At 48.0% G+C, this 17094-nt stretch overlaps 1 protein-coding gene across 2 annotated transcripts in view; it reads left to right on the top strand.

Moving 5' to 3' along the window:
- The window catches only part of SHD (Src homology 2 domain containing transforming protein D), a 36397-nt gene extending 25372 nt beyond the window's left edge, over positions 1–11025 (top strand). Inside the window, exons 6-8 of one of the 2 annotated variants that reach the window (XM_081177902.1) lie at positions 1195–1372; positions 6621–6740; positions 10185–11025. In XM_081177902.1, the coding sequence (XP_081034028.1) occupies positions 1195–1372; positions 6621–6740; positions 10185–10371 (485 nt within the window). In that variant the 3' untranslated portion in view covers positions 10372–11025. The remainder of the gene's footprint in view (positions 1–1194; positions 1373–6620; positions 6741–10184) is intronic. The other variant, XM_081177903.1, reaches the window with a different exon arrangement.
- The last annotated feature ends 6069 nt before the right edge of the window (positions 11026–17094 follow it).

Raw genomic sequence — 17094 nt, 5'->3', positions numbered from 1 at the left:
AAAGCAGGGTTGTAAAATTTCCTCAATCTTATCGTTTTCTTTTGTGAACTTCAGTGTGTTTTGTTTTTACAGTCAAGCGTGGTTATCAGTGCTGTGAAAAAATAAACAATACAGTGATACCTCAGGTTAGACACCTCAGGTTGCGTGTTGTTTTTGGGACGCGCCAAAACCCAGAAGTACCGGAACGGGTTACTTCCGGGTTTCGGCACTTGCACATGTGCAGAAGTGCTAAATCACGCTTTGCACATGCGCAGAAGCGCCAAATTGCAAACCGCACGTGCGCAGATGCAGCGCTGTGGGTTGCGAACACTGCGGGTTGTGAACGTGCCTCCCACATGGATCATGCTCACAACCCGAGCATCCACTGTAAATGCAAACAGCTAAATACATTTAAGAGATCGTCATTGAAAAGTAATTCAACTGGAATAGAATTAGAGCAATATAAAAGCCCTGAGATCAGTTAAAATACAGAAAATGAAAACAGTGCCGCGCTATTTGAAGGCCTTTTCTGAACAAATACTGCACTGACTACGGGGAGGCCTGAAAGGCTTCAGAGCCCAATGAGAGGATTACAGCCTAGAAGGCTTTAAAAAAGGAACGGGCAAATTCTTTGTGCCTCCACTGAAAGCCACAGGAGGGGAGAGTGCCACTGTGAAGCTGGGCTGGATGGGCCCTGGGCCTGATCCAGCAGCCTCTTCTGATGTTGACCTTGAACTGTCGTCAGGAAATCATTCACATGAAAGAATCACGGATAGCACGGGTATCCTGGCATTGGTAAGCTAATAAACAGTCTGCAGTGTGATGAAAAGAAATCCTGTGTCTGTATTCAACCACTACATCACACTTTCTCCATAACATTTGCTTAATTCCTATAGAGTCGGAAGGGTCATGAGGGCTGTCTAGCCCAACTTCCTGCAATGGAGGAATCTTTTGCCCAAGGTGGGGCGCAAACCCACAACCCCTGAGATCAAGAGACTCATGCGCTGCTCCAGGCAGTGCAATGCATGCAGTGCAATGCAAGTTGTGATACTGGACAACAATTCAATGCTTATGTTTTTGCTTTGTGAAAAATCAATAAAACAAGTTTGAAGATTTCTGTTTACACCTGGGGGGATTTTAATTTTTTTAAAAAACCATCCATTGGGCAGCAGCTGAACCCCCCAGTCTAACGGGTCCTTTCCACTCCCCACACAGTGCAGTTTGAGACCCCGGACTGGGAATGGACGTCCCTCGCCGCTGCCTCTTCCACACACAAAGAACATTGGCGCCCACACCTGACGGGGAGCTCCAAGTTTGTCCGGTCGCAGAGCCCTGAGCACAGCCTTCCTGCTGCGGAGCGCATTGACCCCTCGCTGCCCTTGGAAAACCAGCCGTAAGTGATGGGAGGTGCCAGCAAGCCACGACACCCGCGTAAAAATGCATTTGTGGGCCAGCACCAATCTTCCTTCTTTGTGCAAGGAGAGTTGCAGGTAGCAAAGGACTGTGGGAGATCTGTGGGGCCTTGGAGGGGAGTGCCAGGTGTAAGGGGAAGCAAGGGGGTTGGGCTAGATGTCCCTTGGGGGCTTCATCCAACTCTCCACTTCTATGATTCTGAGTCATTTATGCTACATAAGGGAGATTTTGGCTGTGTATACTGCTTTTTTGTTTAATCTTTAGTTATTGCAAATATTTAAATAGTAACATATCAAAAACTCATCGGGATCCTTCCTGCAGGATGGGGGGGGGTGTACAGGCAACCCCCCCCCCATTTAAGTGGGGGTTATGTTCTGAGGCACGTATATTTGAAGCGCCATTGGGGAAGCCTGCAAACACCCTGTTCCACCTCACCCCATTACGACCCTTTTGGTGACGTTTTTGGGTCACTTCCAGGTTTGGTGTGGTCTGCATGTGTGCAGTCATGCATGTATTAAATGCGCATAGATGGGGGATTGCCATACACACATACACATGTGTGTATGCATGCAAGTAAGTAAGTGTAATACTGCTATGCAAAAAGATAGAGTGATTTACAATCATTGTGCCTCATATTATGCAATGAAAACCATGCAGAAATGTTAAAACCAGAAATTAACAAACTGTGATGGATAGATGCATTCCTAAGTAGACCTGGTGGAACAGAAACGTTTTCAGCAGGTATTTAAAAGCTGAGATGGAAGATGTCTGCTGAATCTTTAGTGGCAGTGAGTTCCAGAGGACTGAGCCAATGAGAATAAAGACTCTGTTCATTGTGTTGTCAATTGAGCCTTGCCAATTGAACGCGAACGGCCAACAGTGCTCCTGCAGATGAACTCATGATCACAGAATCAGAGAACTGTAGAGTTGGAAGGGACCCCAATGACCATCTAGCCCAACCCCCAGCAGTGCAGGAATATTTTGCCCAGCGTGGGGCTCAAACCCACGACCCTGCTCATGCTCTACTGATTGAGGTACCCTTGACCTAAGTTGTTCAGGTCGAAGGTAGTTCACTCAGCGGTGGGTGGTCCTGAGGTGGTCTTCATCTAACTCCTCCCCCCCCCTCGGAAATCATCCCATGGGGGCCAGCACTCTGGTTTCTTGGCTTCAAGGGGAGTCTGACTCCATGCTCCCTCCAAAAAATCCTGGAAACGGGGGTTTGTTAAAGGGGCTGGGAATTGCAGCTCCTGGGAGAGGTAAATTGCTGTTCCCAGGATCCCCCCCCCAATAACTCGTAAACATCCAATGAAGCTGAACGTGGGCAGATTCAGGACAAAGGAGAGTCCTTCATGCCAGGGGGGCCACCAACCTAAATCAAGGTTACCAGACGTCCCCGTTTCCCAGGGACAGTCCCCAGATTTACAAATCAGTTAGGTAATAGGTAAAGCTCCCTGTTCAGCAGCAGTCTACCTTTAGAATGTTAGTTGCCAGAGCACAAAAAATAAAAAATGGTGGAGATTCCTGCGTTGCAGTGAGGGGGGGTTGGACCATGACCCTTGGGGTAAGGTTACCAGATGTCCCCATTTCCCGGGGACAGTCCCCGGATTTACAAATCAGTCCCCTGACAAAATCCATCTATTTAGTAGGAAGTTGAAAAGTGTCCCCGAATTCATTGAGAAAAATCTGGTAACCTTACCGTAAATGGCTTCAAAAGAAGTTTGTGGAGAAGGGGTCTCTCCGTGGCTGCAGGGGACAATGGCGCTGCTCTTCCTCCACAGGCAGAGGCAGCAATGGGGCTGAGCTCCAGGGAGGGAGGGTTAGGGGCATCTGGCCATGGGGAGAGCAGGAGGCGGGCCTGATCCAGGAGGGCTTGTTCCACCTTGTGCGTCAGAAGATTGTCTCAAACGGAATCCTCCTCGGAGCAGACCCATTGGAATTAATGGACCCAAGTATGTTATCCCAGCAGGATTACTGTCAGAGACAAGGCACAGAGCAGGATGCTTTGAATAATCAGAGTGCAAATCTACACATGTGCAGGGGATTATCCCATAGGCCTGGTGGTGGGAGGTCTTTTTGCTTTGCTGCTCTTGTTCAGCAATGCAGTCAGACCAATGGACACCCCTGTGCCTTGCAAAGATTATGCAAAGCGATGCTCAGTGGCTTGATTTGCATAATTCATGCTGTTTCATTTGACCCAAGTCTATTTGATAAAACAAGCTTTCCCAAAAGGAAAATTCCCCAGGAAATCAAGGCACTGATTGGCCTCTGCAAGAAGAATATCTGTCTTTGAGCAAGAGAATTACAGGCCAAAAGACACTGTAGGGGGAGGATCTCTTTTGGAAATTCCTCAAGCATCCCCCCCCCCAGCACACAGCTGCATACATCCTTATGGACTAGGAACTTTATGTTTAAATTTTAAATTTGTTTTTTAGGCAGTGGAATTATCCAGGCTACACTTAATTCTGTGGCTTAGTGCCGTTCCGACAGAACAGTTTCAAAGGCAGTTTGGGATATTTCATTTGGGGTGGGGGGAGGAGTGTCTGATGTTGCTCAACAAGAGTAAGGAAAAAATAAAATAATCACGCTGGGTTCAGTTAAATCTCTCAGGCTCTGCAAAACTAGCTTTGAAGATCAAGGCTGTGTTACGTAAAATAAGTCCCTGTCTCCCTTGCGCACAATTTCCGTCAGAGTCTGAATGGGACATTATTATCCTCTGCTATTGACTAATCATAAAGAATTATCATCATTGCATTTCTTGTCATGTTTCTTAGATATTGTTGATGTTTTAATTTATTTTTGTCTGGGTAATTTTTCTTGTTAGCCGCTATTGACCAAATTATTGAAAATGTACTGCTCCAATAAATTGTCCTCCTACAGCCATGGGGAAACGGAAGGTGGGGGCGAAACCTCCAATTACCCCCCCATGTGCCTTAATTAGGGGCACAAAGGACCAGTGCATCTGGCCAGGAGATTGGTGGTTTGAGCCCACCCAGGGATGGTTGTGGGTGGGATTCCTGCCTTGCAGGGGTTGGACTACATGACCCTCTGTGTCCCCTCCAACTCTGCAATTCTATGATTCTGTTAGGAGTCTCGTGTCTGTAACCTCCACTAGAAATTACCTGGACGCCCTTCTTTCCTTTGGCTAACTGTCCAGAGAGTGACACTTCTTTTGCAATTTCAGAGAGAGAGAGGTGCTTGTAGAGCAGGGGTCAGCAAACTTTTTCAGCAGGGGGCCGGTCCACCATCCCTCAAACCTTGTGGGGGGCCAGATTATATTTTGAAAAATAAAAAATGAATGAATTCCTATGCCCCACAAATAACCCAGAGATGCGTTTTAAATAAAAAGACACATTCATGTAAAAACACGCTGATTCCTGGACAATCCACGGGCCGGATTTAGAAGGCGATTGGGCCAGATCCAGCCCCCTGGGCCTTAGTTTACCTACCCATGTTGTAGAGTAAGAACACAATCACACTGTTTATTATAGGAAGTGCCCAACTTTGAAAGACAAAGGATTCTAGTTCTAAGCTAACTGTGCCAGAGAAGAACAAGGCAGTCAGGCTGCTGGCTGCTTTGTCCTCAATCAAGGTGACCTCTCATCTTAGAATCATAGAGTTGGACGGGACCCCAAGGGTCATCCAGTCCAGCCCCTGCAATGGCTTTCTCCTCCTCCATGACTTGGTCCAATCCTCATTTAGAGCTGCCCAAGGTAGTGCCCATCTGCCTCCTTCGCGGTGGAGGTCCATCATTAAACAATATGCTGCCTGAAGAAGGACTTTGCTGTCTCTGACCTGAATCTTCCACCATCCCATTTCACTGCATGTCTGCAAGTTCTTGCTTAGGTGAGGGGGGGGGGAAGGGTTTCTCATACTGACACCTGAGAGAGAAGTGTGAGGAGGAGGGAGCTGGAAAGGGGATGCAACTCGAGAGTATCAGTCCAAGCATTAAAGGACAGGGAGGTCGGCACAGAATCCAGCAGCCAGGTTGCTCTCCAGGGCAAGATGGTTGGAGCATCAAGTGTCAGGCTGCACTGCTGGTCATTAGTTTCTAGGCAGGCCCACTTCAAAGAGCTGGTTTGGACCTATGAAGCATCAAGGACCACCTCTCCCCATATGAGCCTGCCCAGACCCAGGGGCAGACTTGGGGCTCTCAAGTTCCAGCGTTGTCCTGTGTGACACTAAAATGTGCCCCCCCCCCACTCCTCATGCCCTATTCTACAGCATTGTTGCAGCACCCAGTGTGGCTGATCTAGTCGCACTACTCTAAAACTGCCTCTGCTGGACCCTGGGTCATCCTCTGGTCATCCTCTGTGTGCCTCCTCCATGAGAGGCCAAGAGGGTGGCAACACAAGAAGAGGGCCTTCTCTGCAGTGGCTCCCTGCTTGTGGGATGCTCTCCCCAGGGAGGCTCACCTGGGGCCTTCATTACCCATCTTTAGGTGCCAGGCAAAAAACTTCCTCTTCAGCCAGGCCTTGGGCTGATTAACAGCCCATATCTTTTTAAACCTGTTTGTGGGGGGAGAGGGAATTATGGGGTGGGGTGGGTTACGTATTTTGTGTTTTCATCTTGTATTTTTATGTTGTGAGCTGCCCCGAGACAGTGGATAAAGGGTGGTATACAAGTTTAATAAAATAGTAAATAATGAGGTGGAGGCAGTCTTGGGGTGGTAGCCCATTTCCCCAAACAGACCGTCTGCTGCTGGCTGGAGCCACTGACCTCCAGGGTCCCTCCCAATGGAGGAATCAGGGCCTGCCCAAGATATTTTGGCGAAGATGCTCCCTGCGCCAGGGAAGACAGGGTGAATGAAGATCTCCATCAGGAACATGGGGGAATCCGGTCAACCTTACCTGATAGTTAAAGTGTGAATCAAAGGCCGTGGGAGTGGAGACCCCAGAGGGCAGCCATCACCTACCTAAAGATGAGAGGAGACCAACAGTGGCTCTTATCTGCCTGGAGATCATTTGGGGGTGTTGCTGAGAAGGATCCAGCCCCCAAAGGTCCCCCTGCAGTAGCAGCAGCAGCAGCAGCAGCAGCAAGCAATGCATCTGTTGGAGGCTGGCTCCGCTGCCCCTGGGAGTCCTGCCGCCCAAGGCGGTCGCCTCACGTTGCCACACGGGTGAGCCGGCCCTGGAAAGGATGCTAAGAGAAGCAAAGGTAGAGGAAGGGGGTCTGGGCAAAGGGATGAGGATTTGCAAGCCGTGACCCTGCTGGGCTCCCCCCCCCCCCAGGTGGTTTCACGGCACCATCAGCCGAGCCGACGCTGAATCCCTCCTGACCCTCTGCAAGGAAGGCAGCTACCTGGTCCGGAACAGCGAGACCAGCCGCAACGACTACTCTCTCTCGCTCAGGTAAGCAGCATCTTCTTCCCTGTCTGCACTTTCCAAACCGGGATCTTAAGGAATATTCCAGGAGTTGGGCATGTTGACTTTTCCAGCTTTCAAATTCCAAAAACAAGGTTTGCAAAAAAAAGTTGCAACACAACTTGGGGTTCTGAAATATATGCTGGTTAAATTGATATAATTTAGCTTTGCTTGGTAAGAGGTATTTAAAATCACATCAAAATCCTTAAAGAATGACTGCCAAGTACTTGCAGGTACATTATATATTAATATTATTTTTTTGTGATGATGATTTAGCATTTCCTGACATTTGCAGAAGGCACAATGGAGATACTTTGGTTTTTCAAAAGCAGTTTATGCACTTTTTCATCAAACATAGACTTAACAAGCTAAATGTTGTCTGATTAAAAGAAAGGAAAAGAAAATTGGAGTTTTGCCTCCTAAAATGGCAGGGTGTGCAAACAAAGCAACTAAAACTTCCTGAGCATTAAAAGCTGCGATAAACTAGAAACATACAAGCTATTGGTTTTACAAAAATTATATGCCGTTTGATCATAATAATAATAATAATAATAATAATAATAATAATAATAAACCTTGAAGCGGTTTGCAAAAGACTAAAGCAACAAATCTATTTTCTGCTGCCTGAGTGCTGGAAGAAAGGCCTGCTCTCTGCTGCCAGGCCAATTTCCACCTGGCCTGGGGGCCCCAGACTCCCCCTGGTCAGCTCAGAGGGGCTCCTGGGAGGCCACTGGGACGTGGCTGGAGCAGCGCTTGGGTTGGGGCAACTGGCTAAAATGTTGTAAAATGTTTTAGACACTTCTGATTCTGACTCCTCTGTTTCATTTTTGTTGGGCTGATGTTGGTTAAATGTTTACTTGGGGGTGGCAGTTACCTTAATATGGGTATAACTGCAAACTGTTGTTGTTGGTTTAAATGATTTATTGGTTTGTTTGTTGCTTGTAAAGGATATCTTGTTTTTAAATGTTTGATGTTTTGTTGTGTTTTATATGTTGTAAGCTGTGCAGAGTGGCTGGGGAAACCCAGCCAGATGGGTGGGATATAAATACTATTATTATTATTATTATTATTATTATTATTATTATTATTATTATTACTACTACTACTATTTGTAAAAGCAACCAAAGTGTTCAAGGAATGAAAAAACAGCAGACATTTAATCCCTGAAATTCATATACCAAAACCACAGGCGCTGTCTGTCCCAGAGGTGACACTTTTACATCCGCCAGTGATCTTGGGACACGCAAGGTGAAGAGGGCAAAAAGGGGCTGCCCTGCTATTATGGGATGCTCCGGAGGCACCCAGCAGAGAGCGAGGGAGCCTTTTTCCTCCCCTCTCCTGGCACCGGGATAAATATTTGATAGCCAGCCCTGCTGTTCAGAGAGCAAAGAACATCTGTCCCTCTGATCTGTGCATGAACACGATGAAGCACTCATCGCTTGGGGCCTCCACGTGCGATCGCATGGGCTCGGCGTGCGCCAAGAGGGAGCGCACCAGCCTGGCTCTTCCATGCGTGTGGCGCTGGTTGATACTGAAGAGGCCACCCTTTCTCTTAAGATCCATGTTCTTTAAGTGCTTTTTTGATGCTTGCTTTTTAAATCGATGAGCAGTGCAGTGGTTAGAGGGGGGCCTGGGGGAGGCCAGGGTACAAATCTCCCCTTGGCCACGACGCTGGCCAAGCGACTTTGGGGGCCAGTCGCTGTTTTCTCTCAAGGGTCGTTGTGGAGATGAAATGAGGCACCTGACCTTCAGCTCCTTGGAGGAAGAGGAAGGGATATACAAATACAAAAATAGTAAGTAAACGAGAAGGTTGAAATCTCGGCGCATCCCTAAAGCTGGGCCTCATTCTGGGCAGACCCAGGACCCTGCTCAGCCCCTCTGCCAGGCTTCCCACCCCCTTCCTCTGTCGTGATTATGCAGCGTCTTAATCCATCAGGATTTATCCCTTGTCTGCAACGGAAGGGAAAGAGGAAAAGCAAAGTGACAGATGAGTTATAATCTGCGGCAAAAAGTCAGAGCTTGGCGTTCCAGGCTTCCCCGACCCCCTTCTCCTCCCGAGTCCTTTGGCGCTTTGATCACACCCAGCCATGTCAACTGCGGTGGACGTGGCCTTTCATCTCCTTCCCTGCTCTGTCAAACCCGTAACATTAAAACGGCCTCTCTCCCTCCAGCACCAATTCCCTCCCCACCTCATGATCTGTGGACGGCTTGCTGCAGAAATGTCATTCGCCTGTTCCTGAAATTCACTTTCAGACTCTTGCAGCACCATTCACGTCCTCCAATTTTGTCTTTTGCGGCCCAAGACTTGAGACCTGGGGTCTCCTTTATGGGAAAGTCTGTTGAGCAGGTGCTTTTTATGTAAAGGAGTTCAGTCCTGACACCTTTGAGTAGGGCAGGCTAACATCCCAGCGAGCCTTTGCCTGTCAGTGCCCACCCTCCAATATTTCTCAGATGAAAATAGGGATAACCCTATTCTACACCAGGAAGCTTCTCCTGTGTTTCATCTTGCATAGACATCATATGCACGCATACACCTTGAGCCAAGGGCAACCTCTCTGCTGAACCAACCTTGCAGGGTTGTTGTAAAGGAAAAATGTGCGAGGGAAGGGATTGTGCACAACAGCTTCTACAGATAAATGGAATTAAATAAAATTTTAGTGGTAAGCTGACTTGAGTCCCTGTCAGGGAAAAAGTTAGGAATAGAATAGAATAGAATAGAATAGAATAGAATAGAATAGAAAATCCTTTTGAACTCGGTGCGAATGAGTAAAAATACTTTGGACCACAGTGTACAGCTGTGCAGTCTTGACCCTGTTACCTTGGAGTAAGCTCCATTGAATGCAGTGGGACTTACTTCTGATAGACAATTTATAATAAACGGATAAACACTCCACATGTTTCCTAATAAATGGTTGGTTGCTGACGCATTGCCATTTAAGAATTTAAAGTGGATTGGTGACATTTTCCTTCAGAATTATAGGAAAGGCCTTGTGTACCAACTTCACCATTTCTTTCATTTGGTGTAGGTGCCTTATTTTCCTTGTAAACTGGACTCTTGTTTTTGCGCGCGCACACAAAACACTTTTAATTGTTCTCCAAGATGTGGAGGGGAGGAAAAATGAAAAGCGGGACATTCTGGGATCAAATCAGAAACTGGGATGGCTCCTGTAGTTCCAGGACTGTCTCTGGAAAATCAGGACCCCTGGAGGGTATTTTCAGGTAGACATGGGGGGGGGGGAGTGGTCTGAGCAAAGCAGCTTCCTATGGGAATGAAAGCAGGACAGCTCTGGAAACAACTTGGCTGTGTTTTCTTTCTTAGCTTCCAAAGCCATGAGGACCAGCACCTCCTCCAACACCCCCTGTGAAATTAAACCCAAGAACACAGAGTGTGGGGTGCAGACTCTGACCCCCCCCTCTCTCTCTCTCTGGCAGGAGCAGCCAAGGCTTCATGCACATGAAATTCACCCGGACGAAGGAGAGCAAGTATGTCTTGGGCCAGAACAGTGCCCCCTTCGACAGCGTCCCCGAAGTCATCCATTTCTACACGGCTCAAGAGCTGCCTGTCAAAGGTGCTGAGCACCTCTCCTTGCTGTATCCAGTTGCCGTTCAGACTCTCTGAAAAGGACTCTGGCCGCTGGCTGCTGCGGGAGCAAAGGGGATGCTCTGTTATTCTTTCTTTTTCATTGGATCCAAAGAGACTTGGCATGTTGAATGTCTGGAGTGCAGAACATCGGGAGGAGAGGCTCCTGCTCCTAAGCAAGAACAATGGACAGTCTGCCGCCCGGCCCCTGCCCTCCTTCCACAACCGGGACGTCTCCAGCAGTGGGGAAGGGTATCCTGGGGTGACCTGCCCTTCCCCACACTTGCTGGGTACCCTCTGGCCTTACTTATCTCTGTCTCAATTTGCTGGGTTCTGAGCCAGGAGGCCCCGTTTTGAGGCTGCCCCCAGAGCCTGCCCTCCGTTTTGTTTCCCATTTCAGCCTCACAGCAAAGTCCGCCCTGCTGATCCTGCCTTCATGGGGAGGGGAGAATGAGCCTTCTGAGATCTCAGAATGTATCTTGGTTTCCAGAGGCTCCCCGCTGTAGACTCACACAATTGTAGAGCTGGACCCCTGCAACACAGGAACCGCAGCTCATGTTTTTCTGAATTACTCAAAGCAGCCAGAATTTGGAGGGGGGGGGTGGCGGTTCCTGCACCCAGGGCTTGTGTTTGCCTCCACCTGGCAGCAGGCTCAGACTCCAATATTTCCAATTTGCAATATTTCCAATTTGTACGATTGTCCCACCCAAAAAGCAATATTTCCAATTTGTACGATTGTCCCACCCAAAAAGCAATGCCCTCTTATCCTGTAACGTTTAGTGTGGCCAATTGTTGTTGGCACTCCCAGTGCATCACATGGATTGATTGATTTGGGAAGGACATCAGAAGCCGTCTCATTTATCCCCAGCAAGGCAGGAAATGGGTGGCTGCAGCAACCCTGGCAGGTCGGCCTCTGCTTCAAAACCCTTTTGAGAAGGAGCCTCTTTCTGTCCTGTTGGTTCAGGATCTCCCTCAAGGACCAGAGTCGCTCCGTCCTCTCTCTGCAGAAAGCTCTTTCAGCAAAAGCAAAACAGAGTCTGGTGGCACCTTAGGCGGCTGACAAATTTATCATGGCACAAAGCTTTCTCTTTGTCAGATGCATTAAGGGGAATCTTACTTGGCAGGCAGATAAAGGCGGAAATTCAATTCAATTCAATATAAGTTTATTGTTCTTGCCAAAGGCCATGACAAACCTACAGCAAGAGTACCAATAAAAGAATACGGATCATGCGCCCATAATATAAGCTAGCCCCCATAATTTAAGAGACAGGTTACCAGAGATATGAACAAACTCAAACCCAGCTTGTGTTCAAATTAAACCTCTGAATCACCATAATTTATAGCCTTTACATCTCCTTTTCCTGACCCAGCCCCCCACAGTCTGTACATAGAGGGGTGCTCCCTGTGTTATGAGGCTAGTATTGTCTGCCTGGGTGTGTCCGCTTCCTTTTGTGAAGAAAGCTTTCAGAAAGTCATGATCATCATCAGACCTTTTATTGGCATCACATCCAAACATCCAAAACGAATCAATGCAGAATTACCACTTCCCCAGTGGCACAAAACATTTGCTAAAAGAAAGGAGGCAGAGCAGTCTGTCGTCACATCTCCAGGGTCTCCAGGGAGATCAGACGTCTGCAGAGTATTTCAAGGACAAAAAACCAAATAGAGATATTTAGCCACTAAATTTGGTGAGCTCCTGATCATTCTTCAGTAATAGAAAATGTATGACCTCCAACTCTGGTTTCCATTTGGGGATGCAGAGTAGATCTAGAAATTGCTGGCGGAGATCAGCATATAGTTTACAATTCAGAACCATGTGTGGGAGGGTTTCCACCAGGTGGTCTTCACCTGGGCAAGTTCTTTCTCCTTCCACCCTGCCTGAGAAACTTCCCCAAAGGAGGTTGGATGGATTTGAATTAAACCTGGCCAGCGAAAATGCCCTTCTTTCTTGAAAATGCCCTTTTTTCTTTCTCTGCAGAAAGTGATCTCTTGGGTCTCTATATAAGGGGCAGGCTAGCAGATGGGGAGTGATGCCTTCCACCTGAGGCTGACCGCAAACACAGGGTCTGTCTGTTTATGGGACCTGTTGTAACAGCCATCCCAGACTGCAGTGGTCATCATTTGGAAATTTTCAAGGAAGCTGGCAAGAGTTTGATCACATAACCAGCTCTAAAATGCTCTGTTCTCAAGGGGTGTGTGTGTGTGTTTCTAATTCCTTGTGAGTTGGGCAAGGAAACATCCCCAAGAAACAGTCACTGATAGCACAGTCACTGATAGCACAGGCATTGGTAAGATAATGGACACCATTTGCTAATTAACACAAAATGCTAATTAACATTTTTATTTAACTCAAAGTCATGGCATGCTATAGGGTTCCTTTGATGTTCCTTTGTTCTATGTAATGGGCAGCCTTGAGGGCAGTTTCAGAGTCCTCTCTGCTTGATGGATCTTGCCAGTTGTTTTTGTGCTGGCAGTACCAACTTTTCTCCTAGAGTAAAAGCACTGGCTGTTGCCATTCCTGCTGCCAGATCAGGGCTCATTTGCTCTTTTGCATCGGGACTGACCCGTCTTGCCCTTGAGAAGGCAGAAGGGCATCTGACAAAGTGGGCTTGACTCCACGAAAGCTTCTGCCATGATGCATTTGTTAGCCGTCCAGGTGCCACAAGACCCTTTGATCGCTTTTGCTTCAAAGAGAGTAAGGGGGTGATTGGATGGCCTCGTAATTGTTGCTACTCCAGGCTAAATGGAGCAGGAAAGAGAAGGAAGCTTTCAATGACGCCTTTCGTCTTCTTCATGGTGCAGGGGAGATGTGGGGGCTGCTGCTTTGGACGTTGGCCATGCAGGCAGCACAAGAGCTATTTGTGGCCCAGGACTGAGACTTGTCCCGTCCCAGGCTGGGTCGCTTGTCATCTCCCTCCCTTCCAAGCTATTTTTGCCATCTTTGTTCCATGTTTCCTCGGGCATCTCGTGGGGGGGCCTGTTCCCTCTGTTTGTCCTGTGTTCTGGTGCAATATATTTCCTCCCTTCCTCTTCGCCACGATGGTGTTGCCTTTGCATTAAACTCCTCCACCCGCACGGCCCTGTCTGTCCCTTCTTCACTGAGAGGCCTCTTTCCCTGTGAGGAGGGGAATGGCGCCCAGGGTGGGGACGGCCACTTTCCATGCAGACGGTCCCCAGGTGAGCCTCTGGTCTTTCCAGCTAACAAGGATCCGTTGGCAGGGGGTGTGGAAGTCCTCCTCTCTGCTTGAGATCCTGGGGAGCTGCTGCCAGTCAGAGCAGGCAGGACTGAGGGGGTGCACAAATAGTTGCCCTAGGATGAGTCATACTGTAGATAGCTTAGCAGTTTGTGCACTCAGACTGTACATCTGCACTGTACACTGAAAGCACTTTAAACAGTCCTGGCTTCGCTCAGAGAATCCTGGGAACCAGAGTTTGCTAAGAGTGTTGAGAATTGTTAGGAGGCCTCTTCCCACAGCTACAGTTCCAGAGCTCCCTGGGAAGAGAGACTGGCTGTTAAACCACACTGGGAATTGCAGTTCCCTAACAACTCTCAGTGCCCTTAGCAAACTGCAGTTCAAAGCAACTACCAGTTGTAAAATTCAAGCAAGCAAGCAAGCAAACAAACAAACCCAGCGACATACTGTACATTCATGCTCCATGCAGCTTTGATATCTGGTGCTTCAGTGACCCTGGGCAGACCCAGTGCACATTTAAAGCACATGACGTCCCCCAAAGCATCCCAGGAGCTGTAGTTTAGACCTCACAGAGCTGTAATTCTCAGAGCCTGTAACAAAACCACAGTTCCCCAGATTATTTGGGAGAGATGACAAGTGCATTGGATGTGCTTTAAATGTGTGGTGAGTTTTTTTGGCATCAATCCTCTGCCTGCCTACCAGATGCTGGGGATTTTAGAGTGAGGTGGGGATATTCCCATCATGCCTTGGTCCTTCTGGGTAAGTTCTATTCAGAGCTAAGTGGACCAATATTCTGAGCCAATTCTTAAAAAGAAACAGTCATTTTGATGTCTCTGGCTCTGGTTTTTTATGTTTAGAAAACCTCTTTCTGTCAGCTTTTTAAGGAGGAACCAGGTTGGTTGGTTGGTTGGTTGGTTTTACTTCTATTCTCCTTTCCCAGAATGAGCTGAGCCCAAAGAGGCTCACAGCAAACATTCAAAACATCCAAGTTGGGAGCTCTGGAAATACAAATGTACAAAATGAAGAGCCTGCCAGCAACTCTACAAACAACAAAAACCAACTATTTAGCAAACGCAGAATAAGGTCAGTATTATAAAAATAAAAGGTACACCACTATTATAAAAATAAAGGGTACACCAATGCAAAGCAAAAACGACAATATAGTCAGTTCATCCCAGCTTCAGGAACCACAGATTTAACTGCAGTTGGTGCAGCGGGTGGGAGGCCGGGGAGTGAATGCATGTACAATAATTTCTACGCAGTCTGCGGCTCCCTTTTGGCATCTGAAACAGGTGCTGCGTTACTGGAACAAATCCCTTACCGCAGTTGGCAAAACAAAAAGGAGGATAATGTGCCAGCTGTGCCAAACGCACCCCACTTTGACCCAAGACCAGCTGTTTGCCTCACCTCCACGTCTCTTCCCCCGCCCCCCCTGCAATTCAGCCGGGCTCCATCCCATCGCCTGGAGGACCCTCGTCTCCATAGAAACCAGAGCATTGCGCCAAGAAGGCTTCCTGTCACTTCAAGGTGAAAAGAGGCAGAGATCAGAATTATGGCATCCTGGATGGCCCTTCGGTGGCTGCAACTGCAAAAGCGGCTTCTTGCTTATATGGGGAGTCGGGGGGGGGCTGCCTGGGCACCCAGCCTTTTATTTCACCTCACCCCACCCTTCACCCCAAAAACCGTTTTGCAACATGTGGTGTGTCCCCCCCCCCCCCGGCAAGCAACAAAATTCTGCCACTTCCTACTAGCCTCTAGGCTGGGAGAAAGGCGCTGTCACTGGACAGAGCCAAGGCCTGGTCTTAGTTATTGCATTTAGAGAATCACAGAATTGTGAGTTGAAAGGGTTCCCCAAGGGTCATCTAGCTCAACCCGCAGACAGGCGGCCAGCAGACCTCTGTTTAAAAACCTCTGCCTCACCCTTTTCTCCAAGGAGCTCAAGGTAATATGTGACGCCGTTCTCCCCTTCCTCATTTCATCCCCAAAGCAAAGCTGGTCAGAAATTCATCCCGGCGACATTGCTATAACCTTTAGGACTCCACGTGGGTTCCAGCACTCACAACTGACAATAGTGCAGTACAGTATTGTTTATTTTATTATTGCATTTATTCCCCATCTTTGTCTCAAGGTGGCATACGCTGGTTCTCATTTAACCCTCACAACAGCCCTGCGAGGGCGGTGAGGCTGAGAGGCAGGGGTCAGTCCCACACTGGCTCTGTATTAGGACTGTATTTTATATCTTTAAATCCCAATTTTTTCTCCCCAAAGCTCAAGGGGAGTTCAGGGTTTTCACAAAAGTTCAGGGTTCTCTCCCTCCTCACCAGATATCAGAGCCCCTCTCATGACGCCGCTTGTACGAAAAGGACCAGAGAGGACGGAGGAATAGTGTTTAAGTGGCCTCCTGTCTGACCGGAATCCCCAGGTCACCAGAAATGTCAAAGAAAGAAAAGGTGACCCTGCTCCCCAAATAGTCATAATCTGACATAGCTCACAGTCAAATTCTTCTATTTTTAAAAAACTTTTAATGGACTTTATATTTCCTCGGATACATATTTTAAATCTATTTAAATTAGTATATTGATTGTTAAATTTCACTGTTTTAATGTTTATGTAAAAATTATGCTGAATTTTACTATGCTGGCTGTTTAGCCGTCATAATAAACATGCATTCATTCTCCCTCCTCACTGAATCCCCACAACAACCCTGCGAGCTGGGCAGGATTTGAACCCTGGTCCCTCCCAGGTCCTAGTCTGACCCTCTCTGCACACTGGCGAGAGCGCCATTAGGCATGTGCAGAGTGCATCCTGCCCACTCCCAGCACTAAACACAGCTCTCTGCCCTAGAACGGAGGGTAAGGCAAAATGCCTCTTAAAATATGAAATAAATGGTAACCAGCTGCAGGCACCAGAGCGAGGCGGGGAGAGTCAGCAGAAGAAAAGGCCAGGCCAAGTTACGTCTCTCCAAGACGCGGATAAGTGGGAGGGAGAAGCGCCAGAGGCAGCCCCATTGATCTGCTAGGGCAAGAAAAACACTTTCCATAAGTCCAGGCAGCCTGACTCAGGCCTTTTCCTGGTCTGGATGTCTGGACTGTAAGGGAGACCTGGGGGTGGGTGGGCAGGTCGCGGCTGCGGGGGGAGGAAACCCAGGGGAGAGGCAGCGTGGCGCAGTGGTTGGAGCGTTGGACTGGGACCTGGGAGACCGAGGCTCAGAGTCCCACTCAAGCTCACGGGTGAAGCTCAGCCAAACCTACACCACAGGGCTGTTGTTACTCTCATCGTTAGTACTGTTGCTGCTGCTGCTGCTGCTGCTGCTGTTGTTGTTGTTGTTATTGTTATTATTATTATTATTATTAAATTAGTACACCGCCCTACACCTGTAGATCTCAGAGCAGTGCACAACGTAAAATTGTGGTTGTTGGTACTGTGAGGATTACGAGAGAGCGAGAACCTTTGAGCTCCCTGGAGAAAAAGTTGAGCTGCAAATGCAGTAAATAAGCAATAATAAACCAAAGAGGTGAAGCCCAAAATTCTAGCTGGAGGAAGAGGAATGTGCTCGGTTGTATTGTAT

Source organism: Podarcis bocagei, assembly GCF_964188305.1.
Source record: "Podarcis bocagei genome assembly, chromosome: 18".
Classification (NCBI taxonomy): domain Eukaryota; kingdom Metazoa; phylum Chordata; class Lepidosauria; order Squamata; family Lacertidae; genus Podarcis; species Podarcis bocagei.
The sequence above is the reverse complement of the archived record's forward strand: the minus strand, read 5'-3'. Positions and strand labels throughout refer to the sequence as shown.